Genomic DNA, 21554 nt, shown 5'->3' with positions numbered 1-21554 from the left:
CCCCCCTCAAACGCAAAAAGTTTTAATACACATGAAACGATTCTTGCCAGATGTGATCTTTCTTAAAGAGACACATTGGAGGGCTGACAAGCATGGTAAAGTATCGGTGATTGTTATGCTGCCTCGCATACTTCATCATCACGTGGAGTAGCTATCCTTATTAAAAGGGCCTGCCATGTTCCATCCAAGACTATTAGTGACAGTCAGGGTAGATATCGGATTCTGAAAGTGGAAATAGCCGGTAAAATATATTTTTTGGTCAATCTCTATGCTCCCAATCATGACCAACATCAATTCTCCTGATTCTTTTAAGACTTGTTCTTAATCATCTAACAGTAGGAGGAGATTTTAGCTTGGTACAATGTCCTGCCTTAGCCCGTTCCTCACCCTCCCCACAGACCTCAAGAGCCACCGCTTCTCTCCTACACTTTATGGAACAGCTCTCACTCTGTGACCCGTGGAGAGTGACGGACTCTGCAGCTAGAGAATACACGTCAATCCCTTACTCACCAGTCCTTCTACCGTATTGACTACCTCCTCATATCCACACAACATCACGATTCTCGCATCCACCCAATACTGATCTCAGATCATGCTCCCATTTTATGATCCCTGACTTTAAACACACCCAAACCACCGGACACGACATTGGAGATTTCCATCCTACCTAGCAGAATAAGACGATTTCAAAACCTTTCTTAAATTACACTGGAATGACTTCCTGGATGACAATGTCATCCATACTGACAATTTCCCTTTACTCTGTGACACTTCTAAGGCTGTCATGAGAGCATATACCATCGGTTATCTGTCATGTAGAAGGAAAATACATAGAAAGAAATTTGACGCCTTACATGCCTCCCTCCTCCAGACTCAGACAACACTTACCCTGTCCCCATCCCCTGATGCACAACAAGCTTATTCTATGGTCAAAGATCTCCCGGACTCTTTTATACACTCCCAATCACACTGGCAAATCCAATTAACCCAAAATAAATTTTATCGCTGGGGAAATAAGACGGGCAAATTGCTAGCTACTCTAACTAAAAGTAAACTACCCTACAAACCAGTTATTAAACTGCAGAACCCCATAACAGCCTTGCCGACAACTGACAGTGAAGAGATCACACAAATTTTCAGTGACTACTATGAGGACCTATACACAGCCTCCCCTGCCAATCTCCCCACAATTAACTCCTTCTTGAACTTTATTAATCTACTATCTCTGACCACTGAACAACAAGTGATATTAGACTCAAAGATGACAGAGGATGAAGTGAGACAAGCTATAACATCCAACGGTAAGACCCCAGGCCCTGATGGTTTGCTTGCTGAATATTCCAAGATTCTTTTCCCTGACTTAGTGCCCATTTTGACAAATTTTTTTAATGAAGCTTTTCTTCAAGGGGCTTCTATTGGCCAATATACGGACTGACGTGCAATAGATATCCCTAAATCTAACAGAGACCCATTATTGCCACAATCTTACCACCCAATCTCACTCCTCAACCATGATTATAAACTCCTGGCGAAGATTCTAGCAAACCATCTACAAACGTTGCAGCCTGGCCTTCTGTGAGGCTCAGACAGGCTTTACCCAGTGGCAAATATATGCATGGCGGTCGCAGCCACGGTCTTGGCCCAAGATGCATCAAGAACAGCTGCAATGTTGATGAGTCTGGATGCAGAAGTGGCCTTTGCTAAAGTGGCATGGCCTTTCTTATATGAAGTCCTGGGCAGGAGAAATTTCTGCCCAAGGTTCCTACAGTATATCCAATACCTTCATACAAATGCAAGTACCTGTGTGACGGTTAACGGATATAATGCACCAACAATAGATCTCTTTCAGGGAGTCAAACAGGGACGCCCTTTGTCACCCCTCCTATTCAACCTCTCTATAGACCCCTTACTATGCCACGTATTGCAGACAGTGAAAAAAAAAATGTGAAAATCCAGCAACCGCAAAAGTCATAAAACATCACCTTTATTAGTAAATTTAAAACATGAAAAGGAAAAACTTAAAAAAACATGATAAAGGTTGAAGCGTTTCGAGCTACACTAGCTCTTAATCATGGTCATGATGATGTTTTTTACATTTTTCCTTTTCAGGTTTTAAATCTACTAATAAATGTGTTGTTTTATGACTTTTGCGGTTGCTGGATTTTCCTGTTTTTTTCACTGTTTATCTACTCAGGAAACCAGCCTGAAGTCTCCGTGCACAGCACCCGTTCTAGGACTTTCTCAACCCGGTGAGCTGATGGTTGCTCCATTGTGTTTTTCTACCTATTGTAGACCCCTATTTTTAGAGGGCTTACGGTGGGCTCTGGAGAATTAAAGGTCACAGCATTTGCAGATGATATTCTGCAGGTAGTAACTAACGGGTCCTGCATTCCCTTATACGAGAGTTGATAAACCAGGGAATTGGTGTGGATATGGTCCGCGCTGCTGAATAAATGTAGGTCCAGACGTATTTCACATAAAGGATGGTGGTTTATTCAAGGCGTTTCAAAGTCTAAATGACTTCATCAGGAAAATACCACATGAAGGAAAAAAATGTTCCATTCAATAAAAACAAAGTTAAAAAAAAAAGATGTGCAAAGCCTTACTGCGATCTTTGGGAGGCAGAATGAAAAAAAAAATCAACATCAGGTGAAAAATTGGTTTAATTTATTTTTTATGCCGTTCATTGTGCGGTTTAAGTGACTATACGACTTTCTTCTTCGATTCAGTACGATTACTGCGATACAACATTTATGTCTTGCTTTATGTTTTGCCACTTTTACACAATAAAAAGTGGAATAAGCAATCAAAAGGTTGAATGTAAATAAAAATGGTATCTCTGAAAAAGTCATCTTGTCCAGCAAAAAAAACAACCCGCTTACAGCTCCATTAGTGGAGAAATGAAACAGCTATAGCTCTCAAAATATAGTGAATAATTCTCTTTTATTAAAAAAATAAATACATTTGTTTTTGTTCAGCAGTATAATGAAAAAGCATAGTTTTTTTTTGTTTGTTTTTTACACTTTTTCACAACTATTGGGACAGATTTACGATTGGGTCATTCTGAATGCAACAATACCAAATATGTGTACTTTGTTTATTTTTTATTTTACAATAAATATATGTATTTCTTAGTATATGTTCTTCATTTTTTTGCGATTTTTTTTATTTTTGTATTTTAGATTTTTACTTTGTCCCTCTGTGAGACATCAACTTTCACTGCCTTGATCGCAATCATGTTATGCTGATCGAAGCAGAGAAGGAGCTCCCTCCCTTTGCCATTTCAATCGATGATGCTGTTACTATTGACAGCAGCATCAGAGGGGTTAACACCAAGGGTTTCTGCAGGGTGTCATCCATAGCTGCGAGTGAGCCGATGTGATCGTCCAGCCAAACATGTACGGCAGTTTGCGGGAATGCACCTCCTGTGGCACTGTACATGAACGGCGGATGTCATGAAAGGGTTCATGAAGATTGCACTTTTTTTTGCACTTACCACAACAGCCATTCAACAGTGCTGGTATAGTATATAGTCCCATTCACTGTTTTTCCCTACAAAATGCCAGCCCCATGGTGAGCAGGAAACTGTAGAGCAGATCCATTTAGGTGAATGACATCAGCTACAATACACAGAATGGGACACAGAGCTGCACCAGGCTTTATTCACAGGACAGGTGGTGTCCCAGAGTCTGAACCCCAACAGATCAAAGGTCAAGGCATATCCTAGAGGTATGCCCTCAGTATCAAAAATGTGGGGGCTTTTTACCAAAAGAAACTCAAAGATGTAGTTTCTATAGATTTACTGGCTCTCTAGACAATGTAAATATGGCTTTAACCCCTTTCTGACCTCGGACGGGATAGTACATCCGAGGTCAGATACCGCGCTTTGATGCAGGGCTCCGGCAGTGAGCCCGCATCAAAGCCGGGACATGTCAGCTGTTTTGAACAGCTGACATGTGCCCGCAATAGCGGCGGGTGAAATCGCGATTCACCCGCAGCTACTAACTAGTTAAATGCCGCTGACAGCGGCACTTAACCGGCGCTTCCAGCCGGAAATGAGCGCATCGCCGACCCCCATCACATGATCGGGGGTCAGCGATGCATCAGAATGGTAACCATAGAGGTCCTTGAGACCTCTATGGTTACTGATGCAGGCCTGCTGTGAGCGCCACCCTGTGGTCGGCGCCTATAGCAAGCCTGTAATTCTACTACATAGCAGCGATCTGATGATCGCTGCTATGTAGCAGAGCCAATCGAGTTGTGCCAGCTTCTAGCCTCCGATGGAGGCTATTGAGGCATGGCAAAAGTTAAAAAAAAAAAATATATATAAAACTTTAAATCACCCCCCTTTCGCCCCATTCAAAATAAATCAATAAAAAAAAAAAATCAAACATACACATATTTGGTATCGCCGTGTTCAGAATCGCCCGATCAATAAAAAAAAAAAAAGGATTAACCTGATCGCTAAACGGCGTAGCGAGAAAAAAATTCGAAATGCCAGAATTACGTTCTTTTGGTCGCCGCGACATTCCATTAAAATGCAATAACGGGCAATCAAAAGAAAGTATCTGTGGGGGGCGTGGCTATGTAGCCGAAGAAGAAGGACGCACTTAGTGAGAGCTCCGTACATTCTGAACCCATCCTGCCATTAGTACCTTGAACTCGCAGGCGGTACCGACTGGGACTGGAACCCCACAATCTTGGGAGCCTTGTGGACCCTCCGGGCGGCTGCTGCGGTGATCTGAGGCGCCGGGAGCTGCGGAGGCTGAGACGGTCGGGAGACTCCACGTGTAGCGGCGGCCATCTTTGGTGCGCGCGCTCTGGGATACAGGACGCGGCGCCGTCCCTCTGTTGGAGCCGGGCTTCCTTCTCCTTGGAGCCGGTGGTAACCGGATAATAGCGGTGAGAGCCGCGCTAATGCACAGTGGCTGTGGGGACTGAGGGGGACGGCGGTGCCTGTGGGGAGCAGTGGCAATTAATATAGCGCGCGCCCTGACAGTAGGGGAAGCGGCGCTCCTTATTACACCTGCGGTGCTGCTGGGAAGGTGTGCACATATCTGAGAGAATAAAGGGGTGATGTGGTGTGTGCCCTGAGAAATTGGGCCCTGCGCCCCCCCTATCAGACAGACACTTCAAATACCAGCGCCATAATATTAGGAGGATTAACCCCCCCTCCTGCTGCTCCCCCCCCTGTGGAGACTGAGAGCCTGCACAGATATATAGAGCCCAGATGAACATTAACAAGACTGCTTTTATAAACCCCATTATCTGCCAGTCCAGTGACCTCTTTGGAGCACAGTCCAGTATCTCATTATACGGGACCTGAAACTAGGGCTCGGTTTATCTATAACTACAATTGTGACTATTTGTGGAGCCCTTTTAACTGTCTACCATGCAACACTCTAAAGGTACCTTCACACGAAGCGACGCTGCAGCGATAGCGACAACGATGCCGATCGCTGCAGCGTCGCTGTTTGATCGCTGGAGAGCTGTCACACAGACCGCTCTCCAGCGACCAACGATGCCGAGGTCCCCGGGTAACCAGGGTAAACATCGGGTTGCTAAGCGCAGGACCGCGCTTAGTAACCCGATGTTTACCCTGGTTACCAGCGTAAAAGTAAAAAAAACAAACCGCACATACTTACATGCGTCCCCCAGCGTCCGCTTCCTGACACTGACTGAGCTCCGGCCCTAACAGCAGAGCGGTGACGTCACCGCTGTGCTTTCAGTTTCACTTTAGGGCCGGCGCTCAGTAAGTGTCAGGAAGCAGACGCTGGGGGACGCATGTAAGTATGTGCTGTTTGTTTTTTTTACTTTTTACTTTTACGCTGGTAACCAGGGTAAACATCGGGTTACTAAGCGCGGCCCTGCGCTTAGTAACCCGATGTTTACCCTGGTTACCAGTGTAAAACATCGCTGGTATCGTTGCTTTTGCTTTCAAACACAACGATACACAGCGATCGGACGACCAAATAAAGTTCTGGACTTTATTCAGCGACCAGCGACATCACAGCAGGATCCTGATCGCTGCTGCGTGTCAAACGAAACGATATCGCTAGCCAGGACGCTGCAACGTCACGGATCGCTAGCGATGTCGTTTCGTGTGAAGGTACCTTAAAGGAGCAGGAGCCGCTGATAAACTAAGGAAATATGCCAGGGATGATCCCCCTGATAACGTGCGCTCTCTCAGAAACAACTCTGCACCGGCCCAGCGCAAGGGCCGTCCTTCTGATAGTAATGAGGAGGGAAAACAAGACGAACTGACCCTTAATCAAGCATCCGGGCAGTTAATGCAGGCTCTCTCCCTCACTAGATCATCTCTTACGGAAAAAATAGAGGATGTGCATACTGAAGTGGGCCGTCTGCGACATGACATGCAAGCGATGAGAGGGCGTATTTCGGAAGTCGAAACCAGAGTGTCTCATATAGAAGATACTATCACTCCTATGGAGGCTAAACTAACAAAAGCTGCTGGCTCCGTAAACGCTTGGAAACAAAAGGCAGACGATTTGGAAAACAGACTGCGCCGCAACAATATTCGAATTATCGGTCTCCCGGAGTGCTTGGAGGGTCAGCAACCCGAGCAATTTCTGGAAGAATGGCTTAAGACCTACCTGGGGGATGGATTCTCCTCAACATTCTCGGTGGAGAGGGCCCATAGGGTCCCAACGAGACCTCTTCCCCCTGGAACTCCACCTCGACCTTTCCTGGGACGCCTCCTCAACTGCAGAGATAGATACTATTCTTCGCCTGGCGCGGCAGAAGAGCCCCATCAAATGCAACAATGCTACTATATCGATTGTTCCGGACTTCTCCATGGAACTCCAAAAGCAGCGAGCACGATTCATGGACATCAAGAAACAACTCAGGGATAAGAATATCATCTATTCCATGCTTTATCCGGCTCGGCTCTGCATTGTCCATGAGGGCTCCTCTCTATTCTTTACAGATCCAGCGGAGGCGGCCGAATGGTTGCGGTCTCACGGGGTGTCTAATGTGAAAGACTCCTAATCTAAGTTCTTTGTCTAATGGCAATATAAATAGAGCTCTTCGAATGGGTGCGAAAGGTGGCAACAATACCGGACACTGAATTCAGTGAGGGTATCCCCTTCTCTATTTGACTGTAGGAGTATGGAAACATGCTCCTCTATTGTTCCAGTTTTGTTTGGTTTGGTATTATATACCAATTTTGGTTGTTTGATATGTACGGTTGCCGCCAATACTAACTTTTTGTTCTGTGTGATGTCTCTGAGCTACGCCCGAATAACAATACTATATAATATTTTTTTCTTATATATATATATATATATATATATATATATATATATATATATATATATATATATATATATATATATATATATATATATATATATATATAGTCTGAAATTATATGCATCACCTGGAACATACGGGGTATTAAGACTCCTCGGAAGAAAATCAAGGTATTTTCGCAGATTAAAAGACATCATCCCCATGTTGTGGCATTAGTGGAGACACACCTGACTAGGGATACGGTTCGATGTATGCAAAAGCTGTGGGTGCAATGGTCTCTCCATGAATTTCACACTAGCTACTCAAGAGGGGTATCTCTGTTGATACACAGGGAGGTTAGATGGGAGGCCAGAGAAGCACGGCGAGATCCTGAAGGCCGTTTTGTCTTTGTGCATGCATTTCTTAGTTCACGTGAATATGTGATATTGTGTGTCTATAACCCTCCCCCCGCTAACATGTCGGTTCTCCGTATGGCATTGGGTTTCTCCTTAAAATATCCGGATGCTAATGTTATTTGTATTGGTGACTTTAATCTGGTCATGGATCATTCCATGGACAGATTGAGATTGGATGATACAGTGTCCGGGGAGTCTCTGCCTCAATCCCATTCTCAACTGGCACTGTTTATGGATGGCAGCGGTTGGCTGGACTTATGGAGAATGAGCCACCCAGAGGTTAAGGGGTATACTTGTCACTCATCTACTAAGCAATCTTTATCTCGTATAGACTATATATTTGGATCTAGTGGCTTGGCATTGTGGGTGGATAATGTTGAACATGGTAATAGGGGGATTTCGGACCACAGTCCGGTAACTCAAACTTAAATATGGGCAGTCCAATAATAATAGATCCTGGAAATTAAATCCCTTCTGGTTGAAATTAATAGATTCTAGTGATAGGACGATTGACCAGTTAAATTGTTTTATTTTAACACACCCGGAACACCAGAATCTTGGTTTATTTTGGGATACCCTCAAGGCATATTTGAGGGGGTGCTTGTCCTCTACAATCTCCTATGTTAAAAGGGTAACGGCGGGGGAGGATGATGAGATAGAGCAGCAATTAAAAGATTCAGAGGCCACGTATATAGCAAATCAGACTAGCAGTAACAGGGTTGAATGGCTTACTTCCCAGAGGTTGTATACTCAACATGCAGACGTTAAAGGGAACCTGTCACCTGAATTTGGCGGGAACGGTTTTGGGTCATATGGGCGGGGTTTTCGGGTGTTTGATTCACCCTTTCCTTACCCGCTGGCTGCATGCTGGCCGCAACATTGGATTGAAGTTCATTCTCTGTCCTCCAGAGTACACACCAGTGCAAGGCAATATTGCCTTGTGCAGGCGTGTACTCCGGAGGACAGAGAATGAACTTCAATCCGATATTGCGGCCAGCATGCAGCCAGCAGGTAAGGAAAGGGTGAATCAAACACCCGAAAACCCCACCCATATGACCCAAAACCGGTCCCGCCAAATTCAGGTGACAGGTTCCCTTTAAGTCGAAACGCAAACTATTTTTTACCCGCCAATCCTACTTTGAGCTGGGGAACCAGGCCAGCACACTCCTGGCTTTCTTAGTACGCCAACATAACACCTCCAATACAATATTGCAGATCCGCGTACTCGATGGCTCATTAGTATCCTCTACTGATGAAATACTTCAATGTTTTCACGACTATTATAAATCATTATATAAATCCAGTAGCGGTTTTGATGTTTATGACTGTCTGGATTACTTATCAGATATAACGTTCCCCACACTGAGCCCATCTCAACAAGCCTTCATGGAGGCTGAGTTTACTTTGGAGGAAGTGGAACACGCTATAGCGGACATGGCTACTGGGAAGGCCCCGGGACCTAATGGGTTTCCCATTGAGCTATACAGGAAATACCGAGATAAGTTGGCACCGCTTCTATTGAAGGTACTTAGGGGAATATGGGAGGGAGAGTCTGTGCATGAAACGTTTTATGATGCCAACATTATTGTGCTCAGGAAAGAGGGGAAGGATCCTCTAGATTGTGGATCATATCGACCAATTTCTATGGTGAACGTAGATTATAAAATCTTTACTAAGATTCTGGCTACCAGACTGAACACGATTATATTAGATCTTATACACCCGGATCAAACTGGCGTTATGCCTGGGAAAAGTACTTCCATCAATATTAGGCGGGTTCAATCGGTCATCCAATATAGCTCTCTAGAGTCAGATAATAAATGGGCATTGGCATCACAGGACGCAGCCAAAGCTTTTGATTCCCTTGAGTGGTCCTTCCTCTCTGCATGTCTGCGAAGGTACGGTTTTGGGGACAAATTTCTGAGAGGGATAGGTACATTATATGCGAAGCCTAGAGCACGTATGGTTGTGAATGGCTTAATGTCTGAGCCTTTTTTGTTACATAGGGGAATTCGCCAAGGATGCCCTCTTTCCCCTGCTCTATTTGCCTTGGCGATAGAGGCTTTGGCAATACGAATGAGGTCCTCCATTGACATCAAGGGGATACACATAGCGGATCGGGTAGACATTATTGGCCATTATGCTGATGATATGGTAGTGTTTATGGATGAAACAGAGGATACGTTACCAAAAGTAATAACGAATATAGACAAATTTAGTAAATTCTCCGGTCTTTATATAAATTGGGATAAGTCTGCCCTGATGCCTCTCTCTCATACCCCAATGCCACGTCTCGAAACTCTCTCGTCGTTGCCCATTGTCTCCAACTTCAAATATCTGGGAATCCATATGTCTCAACATAGTCAATTTGATTTACAATTTAATATCTACCCATTATTGGATCTGGTTAAATCCAAATTTGCTACCTGGGATAAACTCCCGCTCTCTGTGGCTGGTCGTATCAATCTGATCAAAATGATACTGCTCCCCAAATTAAGTTACTGCTTCCAACACAGTGCTGTCCCAATACCTAAATCCCTCTTTGCGACTCTAAATTCCCTAACTACATCTTTCATATGGGGGATAAACTAGGCCTAAACTTAGACTATCTGCTCTGCAGAGACCGAAACAGGGGGGCGTGGCGGCTTTGCCGGACTTTCACTTATATTATCTTGCCGGGCAGGCTAAAATGATAAATAAATGGATGCCCAATAACTCTCTCCCTAATTCTGAGAGCCACTTGCTTTATTCTGCCCGGATTGATTGTCCATTGGGGTTTCTGGAGTTGGAGAGGGTTGGTGTTGCTCGCCGGTTGCCTATGCTCCAGTTGGCACGATCAATATGGAGACAAATTAAAAAAAATAACTAAATCTGTTGATATAGCAGCGGAAATGCCATTGTGGAATAACAGTTATTTTCCGGGACTATTGGGCCACCCGTCCACGGAATTTTGGATATCGCATGGTGTTCGCTCGGTAGGTCATATACATAACCAGGGGATTTTTACCTCCTTTGAACAATTACAAAATTCTTACAATATCCCGAGGTCTCAATTTTTCCGCTATTTACAATTAAGAACAGCCTTTCAATCGCACATGCGGAATATGGGTACGGGTCAAGCTATTTCATCTCTACCTTTAATAGGAATTCTTAATTCGCAAGGTCCTCAAGGACTTATTTCCTCTTTATATACCTATTTTTTATCCATAGGAGGGGGGTCTATTATAGATTCTATTAAGGGGAAATGGGAGGGACTTCTTCCGGATACACTGCCGGGAAGAATGGGACGATATTTTGGAATCTCCAACTAAAGTTTCCCCATCGATTAATAATAGGATGACTCAATTGTACATCATATACCAATCCTATTTGACCCCGACTCGCCTTTTTAAAATGGGTCGTCTCCATTCATCAGATTGTCTAAGATGTCACTCCAGTGATGCGGATTTCATCCATATGATTTGGAGGTGTCCTGTTATTTTTCATTATTGGAAAGAGGTGACGACATTATTGACATCCTTGTTGTCGATTCCTGTCCCACTTGAGCCATTGATTTGTTTATTTGGGGTGTGGGATGCGGAAACCTGGGATCACCACACTGGGATTTTTCTGCGAGAGACACTGTTTATGGCGCGAAAGGTACTGGCGCTGCGATGGATGGGTGGTTCTTGCCCATCTCTTAGAGCTTGGGTTGATTTAGTAAACTCAATTGTCCCGTATGAACGGACATTATACCAGAATAGAGGATGTCCAGATAAGTTTGAGAAAATATGGGGCAGATGGAACTCCTCCCATCACACTCTTTGATCCATAAAAATTTAGTATAGAAGTGAGAAGTAGGGTCCGTGGTTTTGGGGACATTGCTTACAGGGTGAAATTTATACGGAATTTTATTTTGGCGGCGTTCTCTCTTTTTTCTTTTTTTTTCCTTCAGTAGTTAATGTAGTTAAGGTTATACAATAAGATACTAGTGATTGACATGCACCATTTGTTACTCTTGTAATACTCTAGAGTTGATGATGTAATGTAAGTAATTGCATTTTATGATATAATGGATAATGATAGACACGAATGCAAATGTGTGTACTGTATGATTTATTTTGCAACTAATAAACGAATAAAAAAAAAAAAAAAAAAGAAAGTATCTGCACCAAAATGGTATCATTAAAAAGTCAGCTGGGCACGCAAAAACCGGTTTTTACGTACCGGTAATAGGATTTTACGGAGCCACGACAGCACCCCTACGAGAGAGGGGATCCGCCCACCTTCCGGACAGGAACCTACAGGATTTAAAGGGGCGGTCCCCCTCACCACTCCAGTTTGTGTTTCAGAGTATAAGGGACACCGCCCATTGAGTTAGTACATAAACATATATACTTAAACATTACTAAATACCATCACCTCTAAAAGAGTGATAACTAACAGCACACCTTCCAATAGAGTGCAGGAAACCAGTGATTAACTACGGGGGGGAATGTGCGGGTGCTGTCGTGGCTCCGTAAAATCCTATTACCGGTACGTAAAAACCGGTTTTCCTATCGCCACGACAGCACCCCTACGAGAGATTTTCAAAGATCAATCACCTGGGAGGGACTACAGTACTAAGTACTGAACGGCCAAAAGTTAAATTGGCCTCTGACAGGTCAAGACTGTAATGTCTATAAAAGGTGGAAGGAGATGACCACGTTGCCGCCTTACATATTACTTCTATGGAGACGTCTGCTCTTTCCGCCCAGGATGAGGCCATGGCTCGAGTAGAGTGGGCTCTGATGCCATCTGGTGGTGTTTGGCCTTTGGCAATATAAGCAAGATATATGGCATCTCTTATCCATCTGGCGATAGACGCTTTCGTTACACTCGCCCTTTTTCTTGGATTCTGAAAGGAAACAAACACAGCCCTACTCTGCCTCCCTGGCTCTGTTTTGTGGAGGTATTCTAACAGCGTTCTTCTAACGTCTAGCATATGACATTTCTGCTCTTCAGCTGAAACCGGATTGTCACAAAATGATGGTAAAACTATCTCTTGGCTTCTATGAAACTTGGAAGCTACTTTTGGTAGATATGCTGGATCTGGTTTTAATACGATCCTATCCTGAAAGACCATTAAATAAGGGGGATCTACTGATAAAGCCTGCAAATCACGCACTCTCCTAGCAGAAGTTAGGGCCACTAGGAGGGCGGTTTTTAAAGTTAAATATTTAATGGAGACCGAATCTATTGGCTCAAAGGGGGGTTCAGTTAAGGCATCTAAAACTAAACTTAAGTCCCATGGTGGCAGACTGGGCACATACACTGGATTAGAACGTTCAGTGGCCTTAATAAATCTGGATACCCATCTGTTCCCTGCCACATCACTGCTATATAATGCTCCCAAAGCTGAAATTTGGACTCTAAGGGTATTTACTGCCAAGCCCAATTCTCGGCCTTTCTGTAAAAATTCCAGAATAGCCAGAATTGGAACCTTGCCTGAAAAGGGATGTTGGTAGAAGGCAAGGAACTTTTTCCAAGTCTTAGCATAGATCTTAGTAGTAACTTCTTTCCGGCTGTTTAACAGAGTAGAAATGAGAGCCTCTGAAAACCCTCTTCTCCTTAATAACTCCCTCTCAAATTCCACGCCGTCAGATGCAGGGATTCCACATTGGGGTAACGGAATGGACCCTGAGAAAGAAGCTCCGGACTGACTGGCAATACCCAGGGATCGGTCACAGACATTGTTCTGAGTAACGAGAACCATGCCCTCCTGGGCCAAAAGGGGGCAATCAAGATCACTCTTGCCCTCTCCTCCCTGATCTTTCTGAGGACTATAGGGATCAGACACATTGGGGGAAATGCATACCCTAGAGGGAAATCCCAGTGCATCTGAAGGGAGTCTATTACACAGGGTTTGTCTGCCACCTGAAGCGAAGCAAACTTCCTGGTCTGTCTGTTCTCTCTCGTTGCAAATAGGTCTATGACGGGCAACCCCCAAAGATCTACTATCTGTTTGAACACCCGTCGATTTAGAACCCATTCTCCTTGACTTAGAGAATGACGGCTGAGGTAATCTGCTTCTGTGTTGAGCTCTCCCCGAATGTGAAGAAGGGACATAGCGTCTCTCAAAGTCAGATCTGGCCTTTTTGTTACAGTACTGACTTTGTGCACAATCTTCTGCTTTTTCTCTTCCGGAAGGAAACATAGTTGCTCTTCCGAATTTAGCAGAATACCTAGGAAAGTCTGAGTCGATGATGGTACCAATCTTGATTTTTCCAAGTTGACTAGCCAACCCAAGTCCTGTAAGGAAGATATTACATGATTTAGGCGATTCTTACACTGAGAAAACGAATTCCCCACTACTAGGAAGTCATCCAAGTAGGGTATAACTAACGTATCGTGTTCTCTGACATAGGCCATTACTTCCGAAATGACCTTAGTAAACACTCTCGGTGCCATAGATAGACCAAACGGCATTGCAGTAAACTGAAAATGTCTGACCTGGTCGTTTAAACGCACCGCCATTCTGAGGAATTGTTGATGCTCCTGATGAATGGGCAGATGATAATACGCATCCTTTAAATCCAGGACTGTCATATAACATCTGGGAAAAAGAAGTTTAGTCGCCGTTTTAATAGATTCCATCTTAAAAGCATGATATTGTAGATGCTTGTTCAATTTCCGTAAATTTATGATGGTTCGAAAGGATCCATCAGGTTTGGGAATTAAAAATAAAGGGGAATAGAACCCCTTCCCCTGTTGTTGTTTTGGAACCTCTAGTATAACTTTTTTCTGTCTTAACATCTGAACTTCTTTTTCAAGGGCCTTTTGTTGGTCTAAGGAATCAGGGGTAGTCAAGATATAGAAATTTGAAGGTTTTTACAGAAACTCTAATTTTAACCCCGATTTAATTATGCCCAAAACCCAGTTACTCGATGATATTTTGGCCCACTGAGCATAGTAGTGTTTTAGCCTGCCCCCTACTGGGAGGTCACTATTAACGGTAATTTCTTCTTCTTCTTGATGAAGATGATGGGGCATTAGAGTCCGAACCTTTCTTCTTCGGGTCTGTTGGTTCCCAGTCTCGGTTCTGATAAGGTCTTCGGTATTGGAAGCGTCTCCTGAAGGTATTCCTAAAGGTAGGATTAAACACTTTAGGAAAGCCCTTTTTTCTATCCTCAGCCTTAGCTAGAATGTCATCCAATACCGGGCCAAACAGGTACTCACCCCTACATGGAATCGTACACAGTTTTGCTCTCGCCTGGGCATCTCCCTTCCAGGTCTTAAGCCATAGGGCTCGTCGAGCGGCGTTTGAAAGATCTGCTGATCTGGCTGCTAATTTTAGCGAATCCACAGATGCATCCGCTAAATACGCCACCCCTTCCCGTATTTGCGATAGGGAGTTTAGTATTTTGTCTCTGGGCACTTTGGATTTCAGCTGTTCCTCCAGCTGGGTTACCCAAACCATGACAGATCTAGCCGTACAAGTACTGGAGATTGCCGGTTTGAAAGCACCAGCAGACGACTCCCACACCTTCTTCAAAAACATGTCCGCTTTTCTATCTGACGGATCTTTCAGAAGGCCTACATCCTCAAGTGGTAGGGCTCCAGCTTTAGATGAAGAGGCCACCGCTGCGTCCACTTTTGGGACCTTCATCCATACCGTCAGATCATCATCGTCAAAGGGATACCTTCTTTTTGCCGACGACGGTAGGAAACCTTTGTCTTGTTTATCCCATTCCCGTTTTATAAGGGTCTTAACTGTATCCACGACCGGGAATGACTTACGACTCTTCTGGCACAAGCCCGCAAACATTAAGTCTTGTGCAGATTTTGGTTCCCTGTTCTCAGTAACCCCCATGGTTGCTCGGACTCCTTTAACTAATATATCCATGTTATCAACCGAAAAACATGGCCTTCCTTCTTCCTCTGAGGAGGATGGTGATAAGGAGCGGGAACATTCACCTTCTTGCAGGGACGGACTAGATCCTGGAGATATGTCCCTGCTTAACCTCCCATGGCGGCTGGTTCTAAGGGAATAGTTTATTTCTTCCCTGATGACCTCTCTAAGGTCTGAAGAACGAAGGGGAGCTTCCTCTTCTAAGGTCTGACAGATGCACGCCTGGCAAAGCCTTTTAGTATAACTGTCAGGCATTGGGGTCATGCATAACGCACATTGCTTGTGCTTAGATTTAGATGACTTTTTCCCCTAAAACAAAGCACAAAATAACAGACCATATCAGCACCAGGAGAATTGATAACACTCACCATGAGGCTGAATCTGTGAATACCGGTTTTGGAGGAGAACGATCCACTTGTGACGCTGGGGCGCTCGCACGCTGCTGCTGCTTCTTGAGCGGCTACCGCTCTTGCTGCGCTGCTCCGATCCCTCTCCTTGAGGGTGCTCGGCGTCCCCTACTGAGGACATTGCTGCACGCTTTCCTGTACAGCCGCCGCTCTTTTTCAAACGCTGCAGCGCTCCTCCTCCAGCTTACCCCGGAAGTGTAAGAACTACTTCCGGGTTCACCTGCGCCGGTGTGAGCGCTGAACACCGCGCCTGCACTGTGGACCAGGACGGCACTGCCCGACTCCTGGAACACGCTCCGTGTGGCCAGACGAGGGGGGGTCTGCACGCAGGACACCCCCGACGCTGCTTCCGGGCCCCCGATTCTGTCGTTCGCAACGGACACCGCACAGAGGCATGGCGGACCCGGGTAAGATTCATTCCTGCAGGCTCCCGCCGTCCGGACAGGAACCCAAACTGGAGTGGTGAGGGGGACCGCCCCTTTAAATCCTGTAGGTTCCTGTCCGGAAGGTGGGTGGATCCCCTCTCTCGTAGGGGTGCTGTCGTGGCTATAGGAAAAATAAGCCCTCTACCGACCCCAGATCATGAAAAATGGAGACGCTACGGGTATCGGAAAATGGCGCAATTTTATTTTTTTTTTTAGCAAAGTTTGGAATTTTTTTTTACCACTTAGACAAAAAATAACCTAGACATGTTAGGTGTCTATGAACTCGTAATGACCTGGAGAATCATAATATCAGGTCAGTTTTAGCATTTAGTGAACCTAGCAAAAAAGCCAAACAAAAAAAAAGTGTGGGATTGCACTTTTTTGCAATTTCACCGCACTTGGAATTTTTTCCCGTTTTCTAGTACACAACATGCTAAAACCAATGATGTCTTTCAAAAGTACAACTTGTTTCGCAAAAAATAAGCCCTCACATGGCCATATTGACGGAAAAATAAAAAAGTTATGGCTCTGGGAAGAAGGGGAGCGAAAAATGAACACGGAAAATCCCAAGGTCATGAAGGGGTTAATAATTGATATGTTGGATAAAACATAATTGATCAAAAAACTATTATATAAAGACTCAATAACACCATATCAAAATTCCTGAAAAATAATAAGATAATAAATGAAACGCAAAATAAAAAAAAGTCAGAATGAATACCTGTTATATTGTAGCCATAAGCAGCCAATTGTCCTGCCATGTATTCTCCATCAGAGTTGTTATGAGAACAGCCCCATGTCCGTATCCAGATCTTCTGAGTGCCTGGAATAGTGCTGAATGGAAAGGAGACAATAATATGGAGAAAGTTGAATCCTATAAAAGGCACAATAGTATGAAATTAGACCAAAGACTAATGAGACCAATGTACACACAGTTTACAGCTCTTACAAGTTAGTATGTTGCATTCATTTGGCCAAGGGGCCCTGTATACCTCCAATTACATACGATGGCAGGAGAAGGTTTCTACCTATATAAAGTATTCATCTGACAGAGAAAACAAAGGTCACATCTATTTTTTTATAAAATTAAGGACAGAAGGGCAGTTATGATTAATTTAAATATGATTGCAGCATCACAGTATTACGAGCCCTTAATACTTGCCGATTTGGCTCTCAAGATATAAAAAGAAGTAGGACATAAAAACTCAATGAGAATGTTCTAATGGTTCCAATTTGCCCTATTATTATCTTATTACATGCTCTGTCCAGTAGAAGTTAAAATGTGTATTGAGGCTCCGATCAGGAAATATTAATTCAACAGATTATCGACTTCCCCAGACACTAAATAGCCATTGATCCAGAAGTAAAGCCGAGTTATATGACAAGATTGGTTCTCAGATATGCGGCAGCACAAGACTGATGACCGCTACTTTACTCCGAGTCACATGACAATAGCAGAAGGCACTTGTCACAAGCGGAAAGACCTAGCTCTTCAATATGTTGACAATCCAAGAGTAAAATTCACAATGCTAAAGATGTTCTGCAGTAGTTCAATTATTTCCTGAAAAAAATATAAGGATTTCACAGTGACAGAGCTCAGACAGAAGATCAACCGAGCAAAAAAACGATCAGAAGTTTGAATTCAAGATGCCGGACTCTTATTTCCCTCATCATCTGCCAGGGGAGTAGGGAGTCTCCCACACAAACTAGGCTAAGTTTACACTGTGATTGGAGTCCCCATTACGAAGTTCTGTTGATGTGCTTTTTAACCCCTTATAAATGATGGCTTCACAACTGGAACCCAAACAGACCCGATAATATTTAATGGGGTCATACTGATGTCATTAGTACGATCATGGGATTGGTACATTTATTTTTGCAAAGGTTCCATTTTTTTATTCTTTAACTTAACACAAAAAATGAATTGTTGCGTACAAGTGCGAACCTTAAAGTGTCAATGGGTTCAGCAGAATATGTTTTATCTTGACCTTTAGCCCTCTTCAACTCGTATGTACAACTCCATTACTCAGGGGGCCTTCTTTCCCTCATGGGCTTGGTTAGCTCATACTTGTGTTACTCCAAAACCATGACATTATCCCTTGGTGTGTGACAATCAAAGACCTACCTCCCTAATAAATACAGATATTAAAATATTCTCAAAATAATTAGCAATCGGCTCAGACCATGTATCACTTCACTAGCACACAAGCTGTTTTTATATCTGGCAGAGAGTAAGAACAGAGCACACAACTTTCGCTCTGGTTTCTAGGGTAAATCTCCTGGTTGCTATTAGTCAAAGAAACTAACTTTCCATACAATTCACCAATGGGCCTTCCCTTTACTCTCCCAGTAGTCACAGCAGCCTTCCCTTTACTCTCCAAGTAGTCACACCAGCCTTGCCTTTACACCCCCCCATTAGTCATGGCGGCCTTCCCTTTACTCTCCCGGTAGTCACAGGAGCCTTCCCTTTACTCTCCCAGTAGTCACAGCAACCTTCCCTTTACTCTCCCAGTAGTCACAGCAGCCTTCCCTTTACTCTCCAAGTAGTCACACCAGCCTTGCCTTTACACCCCCCCCCCCCATTAGTCATGGAGGCCTTCCCTTTACTCTCCCGGTAGTCACGGCAGCCTTCCCTTTATTCTCCCAGTAGTCACGGCAGCCTTCCCTTTACTCTCCCAGTAGTCACAGCAGCCTTCCCTTTACGCTCCAAGTAGTCACACCAGCCTTGCCTTTACACCCCCCCCATTAGTCATGGCGGCCTTCCCTTTACTCTCCCGGTAGTCAAGGCAGCCTTCCCTTTACTCTCCCAGTAGTCACAGCAGCCTTCCCTTTACGCTCCAAGTAGTCACACCAGCCTTGCCTTTACACCCCCCCATTAGTCATGGCGGCCTTCCCTTTACTCTCCCGGTAGTCACGGCAGCCTTCCCTTTAGGGCAGACACACACTGCCGTATTTCTTGTGCAAGAATCGCATCGTAAACCTCGTACTGGCTGTCAGCTCTCCTGACCTGAGCTTGACAGCTGCATGGTAATCCATCACGCTGTCTTGCTCAGATGAGGAGAGGTGCCAGGTCAGTCCGTGCAGTGCGATGCGATTCTCGCACAAGAAATATGGCAGTCTGACTCTGCCCTTACTCTCCCAATAGTCACAGCAGCCTTCCCTTTACTCTCCCCAGCAGTCTCAGCAGCCTTCACCTGCATTTCACCAGTTGTGACAGTAGTCTTCCCTTGAGGCTGGAGTCACACTAGAGAGGAATACGGACGAGTGCTATGCGAGAAAAAAAAATAAAAATCACATAGCACTCAGACCAATTTTAATCTATGGGGCAGCTCCCATCACTGTTTTTTCTCTCGGCCGTATTATACGTGCGAGTGAAAATCTAAGCATATGCAAACTCGCACACCACAAGGACCAATAAGTGTGACATGATTTTTTATTTTTATTTGAAATTTGCACCGATGCCCTTTGAAAGGCCAGCAATTCATGTGCGGTGTACATTAAAATCACACTGACAGGTTAGGATAGATAGATAGATAGATAGATAGATAGATAGATAGATAGATAGATAGATAGATAGATAGATAAAAGTATTCGGCTCCCTGGAACTTTTCAACCTTTTCCCACATATCATGCTTCAAACATAAAGATACCAAATGTAAATTTTTGGTGAAGAATCAACAACAAGTGGAACACAATTGTGAAGTTGAACGAAATTTATTGGTCATTTTAAATTTTTGTGGAAATTCAAAAACTGAAAAGTGGGGCGTGCAATATTATTCGGCCCTTTAAGTTAATACTTTGTTGCACCACCTTTTACTGTGATTACAGCTGCAAGTCGCTTGGGGTATGTCTCTATCAGTTTTGTACATCGAGAGACTGAAATTCTTGCCCATTCTTCCTTGGCAAACAGCTCGAGCTCAGTGATGGAGATCGTTTGTGAACAGTAGTTTTCAGCTCTTTCCACAGATTCTCAATTGGATTGAGGTCTGGACTTTGACTTGGCCATTCTAACACCTGGGTACGTTTATTTGTGAACCATTACATTGTAGATTTTGCTTTATGTTTGGGATCATTGTCTTGTTGGAAGACAAATCTCCGTCCCATTCTCAGGTCTTTTGCAGACTCAAATAGGTTTTCTTCAAGAATGGCGATGTAGGGGGCGTGGCCTAGCACCTGATGTGAGCGGTCGGCTTCTGGAGCTCCTCCGCTGTTATCCTGCATTTACCGTATTTTCCGGCGTATAAGACGACTTTTTAACCCCTAAAAATTGTCCCAAAAGTCGGGGGGCGTCTTATACGCCGGGTACGGGTGCACAGAGCGATCCTGGATGGTTCCCAGGGTCTGAAGGAGAGGAGACGTGACCGCTCATGTGACCGCGACGTCATCGAAGGTCCTTCACTCACTGCATTCTTAGGAACGGAGGCAGACGCTTGCACCGCTGAGGTCCAGGGTCCTTCGGAGGGGTGAGTATATCCATATTTTTAATTTTTATTCTTTATTTTTTACATGAATATGGATCCCAGGGCCTGAAGGAGAGGCTCCTCTCCTCCAGACCCTGGAAACCACACGCCATATAAGATGACTGGGCGTATAAGATGACCCCCGTCTTATACGGCGGGTATATCCCAAATTCCATATTTTATATGGAAAAGTTGGGGGTCGTTTTATACGCCCAGTCGTCTTATACACCAGAAAATACGGTATCATGAAGATAAGATCTCTCTGGGAGCAGATAACATGTTGTGCGGCTGAGGGAGGTCACCAGAGGTCGGCCCTGACGTGTGAAGCTGTGCAGAGCTGTGGATATGGTCCGGAAAAGGCAGCAGGACGCCAAGGCAGGAGCAGTGACCCGGACCGAAGATGGCGCAGACAGTGTGGAGGCAGCTGAGAGAGAGGACGCTGCAAATGCCTCATATGCAAAGAGGCTAGAGGTGGCTGCTAGGCTTGAAAAGTATGCCTGGGTGGAAGGAGACAGCTGAAGAGGAGGAGGAACAGGCTGGAGAGAAAATGAAAGTGCAAGGAGAAGGCTCAGAGGATGATACGGTACAGGGGGGGCCAGAGGGGGAGGAAGGAAGGCGGGAAAATGATGGTGTGGAGCAAGAGACTGTGGAGGAGCTTATAATAGGGGAATCCACTTTGCGAGACATTATGATCTGATCAGATCATGCAAAACTGCAATAAC

The 21554-nt window shown here is 44.5% G+C and overlaps 1 protein-coding gene across 3 annotated transcripts in view; it reads right to left on the bottom strand.

The window, feature by feature from the left end:
* Positions 1-21554, bottom strand: part of CDKAL1 (CDKAL1 threonylcarbamoyladenosine tRNA methylthiotransferase) — a 1052012-nt gene that overhangs the window by 1005160 nt on the left and 25298 nt on the right. For all 3 annotated transcript variants that reach the window (XM_077269963.1, XM_077269960.1, XM_077269961.1), the window contains exon 4: positions 17094-17206. In XM_077269963.1, the coding sequence (XP_077126078.1) occupies positions 17094-17206 (113 nt within the window). The remainder of the gene's footprint in view (positions 1-17093; positions 17207-21554) is intronic.

This window comes from Ranitomeya variabilis, chromosome 6, assembly GCF_051348905.1.
Source record: "Ranitomeya variabilis isolate aRanVar5 chromosome 6, aRanVar5.hap1, whole genome shotgun sequence".
Lineage (NCBI taxonomy): Eukaryota > Metazoa > Chordata > Amphibia > Anura > Dendrobatidae > Ranitomeya > Ranitomeya variabilis.
The sequence above is the reverse complement of the archived record's forward strand: the minus strand, read 5'-3'. Positions and strand labels throughout refer to the sequence as shown.